This window comes from Lutjanus erythropterus, chromosome 8, assembly GCF_056507025.1.
Source record: "Lutjanus erythropterus isolate fLutEry1 chromosome 8, fLutEry1.hap2, whole genome shotgun sequence".
NCBI classification, from domain to species: domain Eukaryota; kingdom Metazoa; phylum Chordata; class Actinopteri; order Lutjaniformes; family Lutjanidae; genus Lutjanus; species Lutjanus erythropterus.
The window spans coordinates 25,917,501-25,935,132 of record NC_139324.1 but is presented as its reverse complement, the minus strand read 5'-3'; the positions used below and the strand labels follow the sequence as shown (position 1 = coordinate 25,935,132).

The 17,632-nt window shown below is 40.3% G+C and overlaps 1 protein-coding gene across 1 annotated transcript in view; it reads left to right on the top strand.

Annotated features, from left to right (window-relative positions):
* Positions 1-16,569: 16,569 nt before the first annotated feature.
* Positions 16,570-17,632, top strand: part of sox21b (SRY-box transcription factor 21b) — a 2,314-nt gene continuing 1,251 nt past the window's right edge. The window contains exons 1-2 of the mRNA XM_084725049.1: positions 16,570-16,905; positions 17,051-17,632. The exon at positions 17,051-17,632 is cut by the window's right edge and continues 1,251 nt beyond it. Coding sequence (XP_084581175.1) covers positions 17,068-17,632 — 565 coding nt within the window. The 5' untranslated portion in view covers positions 16,570-16,905; positions 17,051-17,067. The remainder of the gene's footprint in view (positions 16,906-17,050) is intronic.

The window sequence follows — 17,632 nt, the reverse complement described above, 5'->3', positions numbered from 1 at the left end:
TGTTTGAATAGAATAATTTTGCATCTAAAATGATAACCTGCTCTTAATTAACAATGTGTGAACTGTGTGATATATAACTGCTTTTGTTGGTGGCGATATGTCACATTCAATGGAGGGTAAATGAATTATCCACGAGTGGCCCGTGATAAGCGGTGATGGGACCCATATGGAGCTGTCAGTGGACTGCTGGTGGGCTCTCCTCGTCCAGCCGCTGTAATTGAAAGAAATGAGCCATGGAGCTGACACATTAGCAGTCTCCCCAGAGATGGACCACACAGCACACACACACACACACACACACACACACACACACACACACACACACACACACACACACACATTCTCACTTTTTTATACATCATCTCTACAGACTCTATCACACTGTAGGTATAACCCAGACAATGTCAGCCAGGCCGACGCAGGACAGCGCCCTACTGTAAGTGAGACAGGGTGTAAGATTGGGTAGGTCTCCGTCTGGGTTAAGGGGATAATGAGAAACTGCCCTGCAGTGAGTTAATCAGCTCATCGCTCTCCCAGCACTGCCATTTATTTGCTGTTTATTCCCCAGCACAGGGCCCCCAGGGGGAGGCCTGTCTGTGAGGCAGCACCTGCAGCTTCCCTGACGCTTGATTTAGTGCTGTAAATGCTGCTTGTGGGCCGGATTACGCTGGACAGTGATCAAACCTTATTTGCACTCTGATTAGACAAACTGCTCCCTGCACTGACCAGGCTGAAGCAATTCTCCTTTAGCAATTTTATCCTGCTGCCCTGCGTAAAAATGATTAACACTGCCGGGATGAATGTCGCAGCCATATTCCTGCACAGTCCTGATTCTGAAGCAGGTATCAGTCCGACTGCTATAAGACAACGCTTATGAAAAGGTGCTTAATATTCATGAAAACCTTATGGAAGTAATCACAGACATTACTACATTTGGACACAACAGAGTAAGTAAAGAGTCACTTGTGTCACTGGCTGATTCAGCAAAAACACTGCCCCTGTTTCACCTCTCAATATCTCTCAGACACTTTTATCTTATTTTTCAGGAATTTGTTGCTTGAAACAATCGATGTATTAATTTTTGGTATTTGTTTGAATTGTGCTCAGTACATCTTAGATATATCTTCAGTCATTTCAGGCAGAAATAATATTTTTAATCACAAAATTACAAAATATAATATAAAAGAAGTCTGACATGTACATTACAAATCACACGCAGGCATGTACAGGGCATAGGGGTTAGACGAAGTGATGCAAACACCTGCTTAGACTGCAGTTGAGCCTGGAAGACGCCAAATCACAAACATGGCTACAAAGACACGTTCTATTAAGTTATAAACCAATATGCAGAATTTAACCAGAGCTGAGGTTGTAAGAGCCACTTAAACAGATATCATTATTCTGTAAATTTTTTGTTATGACATGTTATTCATGTTCTAACATTATTTAAGTAACAGAGAAATTTGTAATGTATGCACTGTAATAAATCATAAAATGACCATGTTATGTTCAGCGATTGAAGAAACACACTAAGTTGAAATGTTGGCTTATCTTACAACGATGCTACAACCGCTGTGTCCTCCCCCGAAATTTCTATTCCCGTCTGTAACTTGTGTTATTGTTTATTTAGTAGAATTAATGCTGAATGTTCGCCAAATGACTTAGTGACTTAGTTCTGTTTATTAGTCATAAGAAATCATTAATAATCTTTTAGAAGGAGTAGATATTTCTTGGCAAGCAGTAAGGTAAGTAAACTCCACTTTGTGTATTTGCAGAGCAGTGGACTCTTGTTTGCAGGGTAACAGGTTTAACTTTACATTGATGGACAACTGGCAGTTATAAAAAGCTGATCAACTTAAAGTGTAGGACTCATCGTCGCTTGTTGTTGTCAAATTATAATGTTATGCTTGTCTTGTGCTCCTGCAGCGCTCCTGCAGCATTCCTGCAGCCTTCTCCACCTTCCTCGAATCTGGGGAGGAGGGGGTGGGGGGGGGAACAACTCACTGCAACCATAGACTGTGCATTAAATAGGATTTTAACCTATGTTATACACAGCCTACGGCTCCAATTTGTTCAGGGCTCATTTTCACAGGCACATTTGTTACATATTGCTCCTTTAATACATAGTTTATGTGCATTTTGAATATGTTAGGTTGTCTCTATTTCCAACATTGTGTGTCACTGTTTACAGTTCAGTTCACATGAACATAATAAGAAGTCAGTGTATGGACTGGTAAGTTTTTGTGTGATTATAAGATGGTGTAATGGATGTGTGTGTCATGAGAATGAAAAGATCATCAAGTCTGTAATGGACTGGGCTGAGATGTATGTTTGTATCACCTGCTGTTACGCTGTAATTAATATTCTGATCAATCCTGGTTCACGTTTGCCTCGTTACATTTTTAACATTTTATTTTTTCACAATAAGTAATTGAATTAAGTGGGTTGGAATCATTTCCTGTTTTATTTTGGTAAAATTTTCCCCCACGTGTCCATGTCTTTAATTTCTGTTTTTGTCTGATTCCCTGCCCTTTTGATTTCTGATTAGCTTCACCTGCCCCTTAATAGTCGTTTGTGTATTTAGTCAGTGTGTCTTCCCTCTTTCAATTATCAGGCTGTAGGTGTTCTTCATGTTCTTGCTTTTCTCTTGGTGTAGGCCCTGGATTATTCTTTGTTGTTTTGTGGATTCTCTAGTTAAGATTTATTTATTTTTTTTTCTGTTGGACATTGATTTGCACAGACCCCTTTGTCATTTTGTATTTCCTTGCCATTTAATTTATTAAAGTTACCTTTTTGTTCCTTCACTTCGATGTCTCCCTTATGCATTTTGGGTCCACTGAAACTGAACTCTGGCAAGTGGAACATAAGACAAAACAAGGTACTTTGCTCACTAAGTGGCCTTGGAACTTGGAGCATGGTAAAACAGATACTACAGAGGTATACAGTAGAGCGCTGCAGGAATGACTCCTAAAACCTGTAATTGAGTTAGCAAATTTCCACGTCTCAAAGTCAGTGGGTGTTTTGAATTGGTTTCTGGTTAGATGCTTGAGTTAGGGTCTGTGTTGTACACAAGCTTAAGAGATTTTGACTTTTTGTTCTACAGCATCAAAAAATGAAGTAAATACCCCACTTGTGAATTCTGAAGTGTTAACATGTCTTAAAAAGGCGGCTGCTAACTAAGCAACATGAAATTGCGACTATTTCAGAGGCAAAATTTCGATGCATCTGACTATTCATATCAAGTCTAACATGATTTTGCATTAAAAAAAAAAATCACACCATGGCAAAGAAGTCAAGTGAACATGAAGCTCCTTTTACTTAATAAACAGGAAAAAATGACATACCTTGGGACACCCAGTAGAGAGAAAGAGAGGAGAACTTGGTGAGTTTCACTGCTTGGTTCAGAAACCGTAACTGGTGGATTCCACCAAGTACAGCACGTCTGCACCATGGTTCTGATCCGTCCTCTGTACGGCTGCAAGCCCCACTAGCTGCGTTTCAGAAGCACCTCAGCAGCAGAGCATATTACCCACCTGATTATATTTACTTGCTCAGATTTTGTTGATTAGGTCCTCTGTCCTCGCTCTTTGTGCTTCTACCATGGATAAGCAGGCTAAGTGGTTAAATAGTTTCTTTTCTGTCTGTCTTTATGATTATGAGTCTGCATGAGGTCCTTTATTTTGAAAATGAACCAGATTCTCCCTGCCTATTCTGTGTCTGACTTACCTGCCCGTTCGATCGGCTCTGTGCTAATTGACGCAGCACCCATCAAAAATAGACTTGCCGCATATTTGCAGCAGAGCGGGAAGCCGCATCTCGGATGTGCTGAGTCACTGCTGGTGGAATCACAAGCATTGTGTAGAATGGATACGATCAGCTCCGGCAGATGTGGCGCAGGTGTAACGCGACGCAGCTGCGCCTGGTGGAATTTAGCCATAAGGCAGCCACTTCAGAACGTATTTCAACACTGCTGATGATACCAAGCTTGGAGAGGTAGAGGAGTTATTTCAGATAGTCGATAGGGATGACTATAGAGTATGGGATGTAAACAATGGAATGGATTACACGCTGAATAATTAATTCAAGCCAACTTCGGGATGTATAAACCATGGAAAAGTTCATTGAAACATGTGGAAGCTACTAAAAATCATAGAGAAGGACTTGGTCAGCAGGAAAGGCTGCTCAAAAATGATCAGTCAAAATGCTGAACAAGTAAAATACCCATCTTCAACCATTTTATTTAAGTCAGTTGATGAAAAACTGGTTTATTATTCTTACAAGCTTATATTTGGTTGACAAAAATTGACAAATTTAAATACATTGATCAAAACCTGCTCAGATATTCAATATATAACGAGGACAGGATGTTCTTGGGTTTGACAAATGATGCTAACTGGCATTCAAGCTAATATGACCCAAATTGTACCAATGTTTACAATAGTATAGTAAAGTTGTTACTCCAACATTTTCTAAATAACCATTAAGAATTAGTCTCTATTATACAAGTTTTTTTCTATTATTTTGTCTACCCCTATGTGCAACCTATGCATATGCACACACACATATCCACATGCTCTTAAGAGCAGACAATACATCCTGTAACCTTCAAACGTATTGTGTTTAGAGTAGGTCCCCTGTTGCATTCAGAGTGGAAGGCACTTCAGCTTGGTCACTGAACAACAGATTTCCATGCTTTAATGCTACACAAAGCCTGCTCTTTCCACCAAATGATCAGGCCATCTTAATGTTGCACCTGAGACTGAATAGGTATGTATGTTGAGCATTGGCAAGGTCTCTTTTCTTTCATCTGCTTCTGTGCAGAGGCTAGCAAAGTATTAATGAAGCAGTTTTCTGATCTGCTCTCTATACCCTGAGAATGCCCCTCCATCTTTTTTCTAGTATTTACTGTATTACCATAACCCTGATGCAAGGCCCATTTAGAATTGTGCTTGAGCGACTGGGAAGCATATTAAGGGAAAGGGGAATTATTGTGAAGAAAACATAGTGTACACAGCTGAAAAGAATAGAGGGCAATGCTCATAATGGAATCTGAGAGCTTTCATTTTTTCCCTCATTGTCTCTCCTTCCTTCTCTAAACAACCTTCCTTTTTTCAGCTATCAGAGCAAAGTTCTCAGAGAGAAAATGAAGTTCATTCATGCATCCTGAAAGAGGCTTTTAAGGTTGAGTACAGCTCAAACAAAAAGGAATGTGAGCTACGGCTGGCCTGAGTATGACTCAAGGTTTATAACCTTGGCGTGCAGAATTCAAGAATGCTGAGGAAATGAATGAAGCTGGCTATATTGCACATCCAAGCTACAATACTGGGAGACTTATTGGTATTCATTAACACGTTATGATCATGTTGTCCATGTGATGAATTGTATAGGTTTTGTGAAACGTTTATGGATAATTAAAACATGTAAGGATTACGCATCCAAAAATGGGTACAAATAGCAAGTTGGAGCCATAGACAGTATATACAATCTGGAGGTGAGGTGACTTATTTCCCTCCATCCCCTCCTCTCTAGACTCGAGGAAGCTCAGGCAGGTTGCAGGAGCACAAGATGAATGCAACATTTTAACTGACAATGACAAGCAACAATGAGTCCTCTACTGGAAGTTGATCAGCTGTTTATAACAGTCAGTTGTCTGTTGATGTAAAGCTAAGCCTGTTATCCTGAAAACAAAAGCTCACTACTCTGAAAATATACACTCTGGAGTTTGAGTTCAGTGACTGTCTGCCTTTCTGCCTGCCAGACTCCATTAATATATTGGTCAATTTAACATTGTAAACATCTGCGCCTTGTAAATTATTATTTATAGTTTCTTATGACTCATATACAGATGCTTACTAATTTGGCGAACATTCGGCTCTAATTGATATGAAACAAGCAAACAGTAGCACAAGTTACAGGCTGGAAGAGAATTTTCAGTTTCCTTAATTTCTGATGATGTATAATGGTCTTTTTATGATTTATTACAGTCAATATAGTACAGAAGTCTCCTTTAAACAAAAGCATTCAAGCTGCAAACAATATCTGTTGAATTTAAGTTGGAGAACTGACAATAGCAGAAGTGATGTGGTTTTTCCATATGTTTATTTTTTGGGAGAATAATTCTCTTAAACAATATGATTGTATTTTTATTGATTTAGAGTGCACAGAAGATAAGCATCTTGAAGATGAATGTACGGTTACGATAAGATACAAAGAGTATTTTTCTTTGCTGTCAGGTCCCCTCCCATCGCTCTCAGCCCTTTTCTCTCTTCATTTTGCTAACTGGTGCTCAAAGCTTCTCCTCCGCTGACCAAGCATCAGCTTCTCTGTGCTGATAAATGGGCTTCTTTGAATTGATGGCAGGCTGGAGGAAAAAGAGATAATCCTAGATAATGTGGACACAGTTTTCATTTCTTGTCACCCAATTAAACTGCAATTATCCCAAGAGCAGGAGAGGAGAAAAGTGGAAAGAATGGCCAAAGAATGGGAGAGCGAGGCTCCCTGGGACACTCTCTACCAGACACATTAGCCCAGATTTGCTCCATCCTGATAAAAGAGACCCATTTCTTGCACTTGGCAGTGCACAGCGAGTGGCAGACCAGCTGCAACCTGGGGTTTAGAAAAGAATGCCTGTGCAATGTTTGTGCCATGCCTCAAAGTGGCTGGGAAGAAAAAGATCAAAATGTATACAGGTTGTCGCCCTATTAAAGCATGGTGGCTTTTGTATGGCACTCCATGTGTCTTTAGCTGAGGACATCAAGGTTTTATCCCGTAACAGCCTGTATAGATTTTTTATATTATTATTATGCTAATGTCCAAGACACATTGTCGCAGGGAACAAGTGTGCATTTTGTGAAACCTTTGTCGTCGCTGACTGATCAATGTAAGAACCCTGGAGCTGACTACACAGGGGTTCAAAAAGCTTCAAACAAGCGCCTCGTAGCATATCCAAAAGTGCTTTGACCGAGAGCCTGTATGCGCCGACTGTTCCTTAAAGAAATCGACCACTGCTTTAAAAAAAAAAAAAGAAAAAAAAAAAGGGACGCTTCCTCTGTGAATTGTTTCCCTCCAGATGAATCAAGGCTGGGTGAAACTCTCCCTTGGCACAAAATCTAAGAAGTAAATTAATGTCTTTTGTAATTACTGTTCCTCTTAGTAATTATCACACTGGACAATTTATGGATTAACATATTGATTTCACTTGACCCCTTGGCAAGGCTTAATTTGGACAGGGAAGATACTTTTGGCTTGTGCTGCCAAATGCAAACAGCCCTCGGGGCCCCTGCTGGAGCTTTGCTTTTTAGGCGTGTCACAGCATCTTTAGCAAACGTCCCATGGGACGATGATCTGACTCGCTCAGGGTCCTGGCCTTTGGGTTAGCTTTCCTTTGAGAGTGAAGCTCTTGCATGGGTATTGACTTTAGCCAAACATAAAAAAAAAACAAAAAACTGCACGAGTGAAAACTGAGTAAGAGTAATTCATTAATCTTCACGCAGGCGATTAGTGCTTTGAAGTCTTTGATTTTGAAAAGCCGTGCTCCTTGCTTCACTATCCCTACCCTCACAGACTGTTTAGATAAACATTGGAAATAAACAGATTAGTTAAAATCATTAGGCAAACATCTTAACACGCAAACACAGGTTGCCTGCTTTGGAATGCTGATAACCCGTCTGCAATGGCATCTAATGATGTTGTCGTGTGTGCTGTGTGCACAGAATCAGCGGTGTGGCAGTAATGCATTGCTGATTATGGAGAGGGGAGAATACTCTGTCAAAATATGATCAATATTTCCTATAAGTGCCCCCGCTGCTCTGCATGAGTAATGGTCTGATTAAGCGAGCAGCACGAGAGAGGCTAGTGTGAATGCGGCCTCTCCACTGCTGCGTCCATCAAATAATGAGATCACCTGAGACAGCCACTGTCACCGCCCCCCCCACCTCCTCCCCACCACCACCGAACAGGACGTGCTGACAGGACACTTGCCCTCCCATTGATCATACTGTCATTCAAGCCAGTGCTTAGGAAACACACGTATGGGAGACTGGGAAGTCTTGTAACTCTGGATTAGTTGTAACCCTGTCAGTTTAACCAGTCAGAAAAGAGCTGAGGTGATGTAAATAATAATAATAATAATGATAATAATAATAATAATAATAATAATAATAATAATAATAATAATGATACTGACACACATTATTTGTAGGGTGTTTTTAAGGGTACTCAAAAACACTTTACATAGATTAAAATATCTGATTAAAAACATACATAAAATATAATGTAATGTGGATTTAATGACCAAAAAAAGGATTTTCAGGTAAGAATAAAAGTAACATTTTTTATCAGGATTATTTTTTGCCTTGTGTTCATTGTATTGTACATAAAATGGTTTGTCTTACATATTCTAAAGTAGCAGTTTCTCTAGTTTAATTTGATGCTTTGCTCTGATGATTCCTTCAAGCCCACATGCTAAAACAGGGTGAATAGTTGTAACAGTTCATCAAAATTTTGAGAATTTCTACAACACTTTTTTTTTTTACTTCATCCAAGTTTACATGTCTGCGTAAATCATCCACCCACCACCCACCCGACTGTATTATTTTCTCTAATTCAGAGACCCGCATCTACCCATCTCTCTAGGTTATATTACCTCTTAAATGATGTTGAGTAGCTCAAGTTTTCCAGGTGATTTCTTTATTGTGTGTTGTAGTGGTGTATGAGTGTATTTTAACAAAATAGTTTAATGATTACATGTCAGGGCAGCAATATGTGGGACATTCAAGCATCAAAACTAAAAACTGTAGTAAACTTGACAGGACAGAAGAGACTCTCCAGAGGAAATGGATTCAAATACTCAAAGCTATGCTGTTGTGTTGCCGTGCGTAAATACGCACACAGCATTTCTCTCTTTCTCTCTCTCTCTGGAGAGATGCACACTCTTTCTTACCTGTGACCCATTTGCTATAAATCAGAATATTAATTTTTAATATCTCAGCCTGCCTGACATGCACATTAACAGCAGCGTTAGAAGACTTTATTGTGAAGTTTGCGTATAACACCTGTATCATTGGGCAAAGACGGAGCAGATCAACAGTTTTAGGTTCCTGGGAATCAACATCACAGAGAACCTGTCATGGACTTCACAAATCTCCATCCTAGTCAAGAAGACTCAGGAATGGCTGTATTTCTTTAAGAAACTTACAAAGGCAAAATCACCACGCCATATTCTTGTTAACGTCTACGGAGGAGCAGTTGAAAGCATCTTGAGTGAAAATCTCACGCTGTGTACTGCCCAGGACAGAAAAACTCTATAGCAGGTCATTAAAACTGCTTAGAATATCAGTGCTACCCATCTACTGAGCATCAGTGATATTGGCATGGTGAGATATGTTCGCAGAGCCCAAATACAAAAAGACAACATATACTCCAGCCACAGCCTGTTCACCCTGCTGCCATCAGTTAGGAGGCACTGAAGTATCTGCTGTCGTACCACCAGACTGAAGAGCAGCTTCTTCCCTCAGGCTGTGAGACTGCTCAATTCATCTTCAGCATCCTCAATTGACCATATCAATTAGTTTGTTATATATTTTTATTTATGTCTGCAATCAGTTTCAATCAATCAGTCAAGAGGAAACTACATCAGAATCTCTTTATACAACCTTGTTGTAAATTATAAATAAATTGCCTTGGATCCTTGTATCAAAGTTTGAGAGATCTAGCATGAACATCCACCAAGTTACTGATGCTCGCACACACACACACACACACACATGTTCAGATGCAAACACTGAAATGCAATGCAAATATCACTCTTACTCAGTAATCTTACTCCAGTTTTTGGAAAGGCCGCATGTTTTGTCTCTGAGGCATGTCAAACACTGCTGCTGTAAAGGACTCACCTAGAGAGATGTGAAATTCAGCTGCAACAATGAGCCCATCTGCAGGAACTCGGTCATTTCTCTCTCTTTTGAAAAGTGGGACTTTTTTTTTCTCTCTCTCAATGACATGGTTATTATCTTGGTCACTTAATCTCCTCAAATAAGATTGATTTGTCCTTTCAGGCTGTGTTAGAGTGCCTCTGTCAGAAGGCGCTCAGGCCATGGGAACCATAGAGTTCCAATGCATCCTCACAATTTTCCCATTTGATGGAGGTCACAGTGACTCGGGCTGCTTCTTTGACATACTGATGAGCACACACACAAAGGCTCTTTCATTGTTACAAGTAATAGAGAAGAGCACGGCTTCACGCACAATACGCGACAGGAAGAGATGCAGGGTTGTGAATGTGTCATGCAAATGCAAACATGTATTCTGAATTGGAAGATAATTATGTACTTAGATAATAATAACCAACCGGTGAGAATGGTGCGATCATTTTTTACAGAAGTTTTCCAGCTTGATTGTCTGTTTGTCTTTGTCTTCATGCTAGAGACTATAAGAACACATGAATGAAGGTATGGACGCATCTTTATTTTTAAGATTTTCAAAGGTAGAATTAATAGGATTTGTTCGAGCTGTTTTAAATGCACCAGAAAGGTAGTTGATTGTTGACTCTCATTCCCGGGATGTCAAATACCAGTGTTCTGTGTTGAAGTGTTCTGAGCACGGCAAAGTAATGAGAAAAATAAAGAAATGCAGGTGGAGTGCAGGGTCTCTGCAGATACAGGCACCACCACACACTCAAATGGATTATGAGTCTATACATTTCTGACACATTTGTTTTAGGAAAACGTTGCATATTGTGCCTTTAAAATAACTCTGTAAAGCTTCACAGTGCTGGTTAAATATTGTTTTTGTACATATGGCATTTCAAAAGTTGTCTAACAAATTCCCCAAACTCCCCAGAACACTCCAAGCATTTAGTACAACACTTAAAATAACATTCACTGAAAGAAATATTTATCACAGCATCGTTTGGTCCCACTGTCAAGGTCAGTGTTCTGGTACAAGCTTAATTAAAACGTCAGTTTTTTTTTTTTTATTTGAAAAAAAAACTTTCTTTGGTGTAATTTTATTTAGTCTGTTTTTCATAAATCACTTTCTGTGAGGTCTGACAGACAATGCATGACAATTTACAGAAAAGAGAAAGGAATCACAAAAGGTCATCTTTAATCGCAGACTTATGAATAGTTTGAAGAGTTTTGCAATTTGATTTGATCATATTTAACTTTTCACTTTTCATTTATTTTGCAGACCCGTGCATTGAAAAGGCTGTGAATTTGAATAAATCTTGACCTTTTAAAGCTAAACTTTTTTAGCGTTTTCACCTCCTGTTCATTCAACCCAGATGAACACAAATCCTTAGATTCAGTTCTTCATTTGCTATTCATAACATCAGCGAAACTTGCAGCAGGGGTCAGAGGTGGTTAATAAGCTGGAAGCACTACACTGTCAACTTTTATACAAGTGTGTTTGATGTTGTGTGCAATGTTAAAGATGAACAAGTCACCCTTTGGATTTTTTTCTTGCTCTGAAGGACGACGGCACACTATGAAAGCCCAAATAGCATGTTACTGCGCTGCCACGGGTTCAAGGAGATTGGATCACTTTTTGTTTGCGGAGCGGCCTCAATTCAGCTCCCACATAAAGAGCGGGAGACTAGGAAAGGACTGAGAGAGAGCAGTCTTTGTGGGGTTGAAGGGAAGGGGTGGATAAAAAATTGCCTTGGTGCATCAGTTTTCTCTGATCCCAACTGGAACTATAAATGTATCTGAGAGATGAGCTATCTGTGGCAGGCTGTGCCACAAGCAGGCCTTTTCTTCCCTCTGTCCCTGTGATGAGTTAGCAGGACCTGGAGTGATAAAGCTGATAGAAGGGCTGCTATCAGGTGGCAGTCTGGGTAATTACAACTCTCTATTTGGGGGCTTTGCAGTGATGCTGTGGCGATAAGGAGAATATAATGAGGAAGAAAGGCCGGCGATAATGTATCCGCTAAATGGTTCAAAATAGTCTATCATGGGAAAAGTCATCTCGGTGCCTGGAGGGAAACAAGTATCTGTGGATTTGAACCACGGGGCCATGTGACAGAGACTGTGCAGAAGGTTTAAGCTAAACATAAGGCCTGTGGGGGGTGGCGGCAATCAGAGTTCAAAAATCTGACTTCTCACAAAGGGTTAGGATAGGCTGTTTATTAATGATCCAGCGAGTCGTTTGATTGCTGCTACTATTTTGTTTGCCCCTCAGGGTGCAGGGAGATATTCTGCAGTGTGAGATTACATATAATACTTTGACAAGCGGTGGTTTAAAGATGAAGGTCTTATCAACCTCGCGGACTCCACATCCTTCTGTGTAGCCATTCTCCCTCCATAATGTGCTTTCAAAGTTTGTTGTATCTGTCAGTTCAGGTCCTCGAAGATTGAACTGACAATCACTCGTCTCTTTCCTCCCTCTTTACCATCATTCAAGCATTCACTCACACATACTCGCTCAATCCTCAGGGCCATTTTCCTGTTCCACTCCCCAGTCTTTAATACACACACACACCACAGTGTGTTCTAGCTTGTATGGCTGTTTCATTGTGAATTCCTGATTCCCTCACCAGGGATCATGACCACTATCAATAGTATTTGCACTAATGTGATTAAGTTAATACTGTGCTCTATGAGGGGATTATTTCTCAATTCCTCTTGATATGCGTAATATTTAGGTTGTGGTTGAGTAAATATTTTGGTTCTTCACCAAAATAATTCCCACTGAAACAAAGACACGAAAGTCTGCCCTAAGGAGCAATAAAGACTGTATAATTAGAATGATTAAAGAACTGCACAACTAATTTGGCACTTATTGAATATATTTTGAGAACACAACGTTCAAAATAGGTCACATATTTAAACCACAAACAAATATCAACTTTATTCACATTAATTATGCATTTATTCAGACATTCTGTGTGACTCATTTGAAGTGAAGCTGAAGTCGGCATTGTCTCCTCACCAATCCGATCATTATGTCGCCTTGCACTTAAGCATATTTTCTACTACGCATTGTGGAAGCTGTAAAGAAACCTCATTAGATAGAATGACTTCTAATCTAAATGCAATCATCTTTAAATAGTAATCAATTGGATCCCTTACAACACTAAACTGTTTGTCATTAGCACTTTATCAAGGGCTCACTTAAGATAAGATTCTGCAGCTAATGGCGTGTGATAGTGACAAATTGACTTTCAATACTCCCCACACATCATGCAGGAAACACTCCTCTCCGTCAGTGTGTGTAACATGTTTGCTTTGCTGGAGAATGCATTTACAATTTTTTAGATTTGTTCAAAAAATCTCTTTGATATGAATACCTTTATAATCTGCCGCAAATTGGAATTTATTCCAGCCAATGATTAATAAAAAATAGGCTACATGATGAAAAGAGTTAACTGAAAATATACAGCAATTATGTTTGAAACAATATTATATTTCTCCCTTCTTAAAGCTTCGGTATTATTATATCAGTCATGCTTTTAAATAGGTTTTTAGCAAAACTAATGAAATAATTTGGTCCAGATTCGCGTTCATTTATCTGCAGTGCAAATCCTTAATCTGAAAATCAGCTGTAAAAAGTGGAGCAGTTGGCATGTTCATATAAGGATTAATGAAAATCCTCTGATGAAAATGAGATGACTACCTTTTTCACTGTGAGGTGCATTTGCTGCTTCTGTGTTGGCCCGGCTCTACAGCTGGGAAAAGGGAAGGGGAAGATCCAGGCAGAGCTGTGATCAGACAAGCAGAAAGAAACCACATCAGGTACACAATCAGGACCCCTCCCTCTCCTTTTCTTCAAACCTCCCCGATAATGAGCAAACTTTCATGTGGCTGTAAATACTCCTCTCTACTGTTTGAAGTGGCAAACAGAAGATATTGTTGTTTACTTCTTTCCCTTTTTTTTTTCGCTCACTTTTTTCCAGTCAGAGAAAAGGCATCTGATAGCAGGAGGTCAGCTAATGTTATCTGGAAATCAATTTATTTTAAGAGTTTTAAGATTCCCCTCCCTCCGCCTCTAACAAGAGAAAAACACTTTGACAAGAAAAAGGAGGTAAAGTCCAACATTATTTGTTATAGATGAGGGCCTTTTATGCAAACTGGGATTATCCTCATCAACCCTCTTTATAATTTGTTGTGCTCTCTCCCAGACTTAGTGGAGTGTTGAGCAGAATAAACTGTTTGGTGCTATCATGAAGATTCTTGCACCTCCAGGGGCTCCTATTTCAGAGTGATGGCTTTAGCACTTTAGAGTGAAATGTGTGCGATCTCTCCGGGTAAGGAAAATGTCCCCATGGGCTTGTTGTTGGTGCTGTCTGCCTTCTATTTGCATGATATTTTTCTATTCAGTCTTATCATCAGTGTGTGCTGTGAGGTGGGAGTGCTGGCTCCGTCTCAGAGGCTGGACCCGGGCTTTATCGGCAGGTAATTCTCCCACTCTCACTAACTCATCTTGAATTATTTAAGTGTTATTTCCAGGACCCAGGCAGAGGTAAAAAAAAAAAAAAAAAGAAGAAGAAGAAGAAGAGGGGAAAAACACACATGGATTGTTGTTGGTGTTATTTTTTTTTATAAATCAGATATCATTAAATTGCTAAATTGAATAAATTAATGTTTTCTCAGTCTGAAAAAAATAATAAGCTGTTTTATGAAGTAGATACAACGAATCTTGACATTTTGATGAGCAGAAAACATGCTGCTCCTGTTAACGCAGGCTCAGCTAGGCCCTGGCACCATGTGAAATCCTCCAACATGTGTTATTAAAAAAAACAGAGGCCACGCTTCAAGAGCAGGTGGTATTCGTCCATATTATCAAACAATTCTTTAAAAACTAATTAAATGAAATTAAATCAAATTACAGACCGAAATTTTAAAAGAAATAGTAAATCTCTAGGGGGGGGGGGCATGTGTGCAGATACTGAACTGCACGCCTCTGAATAACTGTCACCCCCCCCCCCCTCGATAAGAACTTTCCACCGTAACTTATTCATATAATTCATAGCAATTTTTTGCCGTTTGTGTCATGAGAGGCACGCGCTCCTGCGAGGTGAGTGGAGCGCTTCATTGCTGTAATGTTATCGAGGTGAATGACAAGCCGACAAAAGGGGCGCACGGTGTTGAGAGATGCTGCGACTCAGTTTAAGGCAGCAGCAGCAGCAGCAGCAGCAGCAGGTTTGTCTCTCAGCTGGTCCTCCTGGCGCGGATCATCCTCACCTTGTCAGGTTCCCTACTTGAGACAAAGGAGCGATCCCTCAGTGACCTTTTTTTTTTTTTTTTTTAAAAAAAAGACACCCCTAATCCTTGTTAACAGAAATTTTTAAGGCTTAACATGCAGCAAATCAAAAGGGCGCCGTCTCTTGAAAATTGCGTCATCACTCAACTTTCAACCTGTCAATCTGCCAACACCTTTTTTTTTTTTTTTTAAATCGAGTTAAATTATTTGTCCAACATTTTTATTTGATAATAACAATAATAACAATAATTTTAATAATAGCAACATCACATTGTATATTTATTGTGTAAACTGTCCTTAAATAAGGATAAACCGTTAAAAAGGAATAACAGTATAGTGAATTGAATTTGACATCCGTTTATATCCTAATTTAAACGCTCGACCTACAGCCTAATTCGTCATTTATAATATTGTTCGATACAGCCCCTCTCTATTTCCTTTTTTGTACACATATAATTATGTACAACGGAGAAGGTGCGAGAACAAACCACTTAAACCTACAATTTACTCAACAAGTCCCGCAGATAACTGTAATTGCTTAGTTGAATATTCGACAACCTAATTTCAGTTGTCGACTCGCTGCCCTTGGGAAAGTCCTTTGAAGTGAAAGTGAAAAGGGGGGATTTCAGGAAAGTAATTAATTTCACCGAGCGCGATTAGAAACACTTCAGACCTCCTCGTCGTTTTGCGTATTTACGACAAAACGCAACAATATCAGAAAATTAAAGAAGATATATATATTTTTTTTACCTCTTCCTTGTCGTTTCACACACTACTTTTCAATGGCAGTGCCACCCATGGGGAAGGGAAGAAGGGGCAGGCAGCAGCAGCAGCAGGGAGACACCGGTGAGGATGAAAAGGTGACAAAGTGGAGTGAAAGCAGCAGATTCAAGGTGCTTTGATTGTCAATTAAACAAATGAAACAGAGAGTGAAAGGCGATTATGCGTGTAATGATACATGTGTTAAATAAGGGGAAGCGTGTGCACGTTTTTCTGTGTTTTGACGGCTCAGCTTCAGCGCAAGTTGGGACTGAACTTCAACAATATGCACCTGTCTGCTGCAGACGCTCACTTTCACCAGTTATTGTAATGGCAAAAGGCGAATACTCGTTTTCCTCCGCAGGTATTTTAGGTGCCTCCGTCGCCGTGTAAATAAGTTAATTACTTTAATTAAATTAAACACGATGTGACAAGTTGTTTATTAGAATTAATTTAACCCAGAATATGGAGCTAATGGGTGAACACAACTCCGAGACCACTAATCTGAGATAAAAAAAAAAAAAAAATCCTCACATAATAAAAAGTCAAAACATGTAAAAAATACGAGATGCGTTTCCTCTTTAAACAGGGTGGGATTTTTTAAAAATCGTTCAGCAGTCGTCTGCGTGCGCGGCGCAACTGCGCATGCGCCAGTGGCACTTTCACTACCTGCCACACAATCCTGTATTTCACATGGGGCAAGCGGGAGTTATCATCCACTTGCGTAAATGCTGCTGCTGAGTGGTGTTTGACAGTCTCAGGCGACAAGAGGAAAACAAGACAGCGTTTTTTTTTTCTTCCTCCCTTCCACTCTCCTCTTTGCTAAAGGCGTATCACTGATGGATGCCACCATGGAGCAGAAAACATAAAGTTGTGCACTCATAAGGACGCTGCCACTTGTACTTTACACAAGATAATCATCGGTGGGATGAAGAATTGAAGTCTTAGGTGAGTAGCCAAAACATTAGCTGCAGTTGTTGTGTGTCTTAAACGAACAGAACTGGATTGCTTAACTTTTTAAGGGAGCGCTGTGTGTGATTTCGTTCTGATTTTCAAGTTGTTTAGCTCATTTCATTTATTTTGTTCTTTTCAGAGAGAATTTGTGCCAACATGTCTAAGCCAATGGATCACGTAAAACGCCCGATGAACGCTTTCATGGTTTGGTCCAGAGCCCAGCGCAGAAAAATGGCTCAGGAGAACCCGAAAATGCACAACTCCGAGATCAGCAAGAGATTAGGAGCGGAGTGGAAACTTCTCACCGAGTCTGAGAAAAGGCCATTCATCGACGAAGCCAAGCGACTGCGAGCGATGCACATGAAGGAACACCCAGACTATAAATACAGACCGAGGCGGAAGCCCAAGACTCTGATGAAAAAAGATAAGTTTTCTTTCCCGGTGCCCTACAATCTCGGGGAGCACGACGCGCTCAAAGTGAACGGGCTTTCCGCTGGAGCACTTTCCGAGTCCGCCCTTGGGAACCCTGATAAGGCAGCGGCGGCAGCGGCGGCCGCAGCGGCGAGGGTATTCTTCAACCCGTCCATGTCTACGAACCCCTATTCCTTTTTCGACCTGGGATCCAAGATGACTGAGCTTTCCCCGCCTTCGTTTCCGTACGCGTCTCCGTTGGGCTACCCGCCGGCGGGCGCCACGGCGTTCACCGGGACTGGCAGTGTCG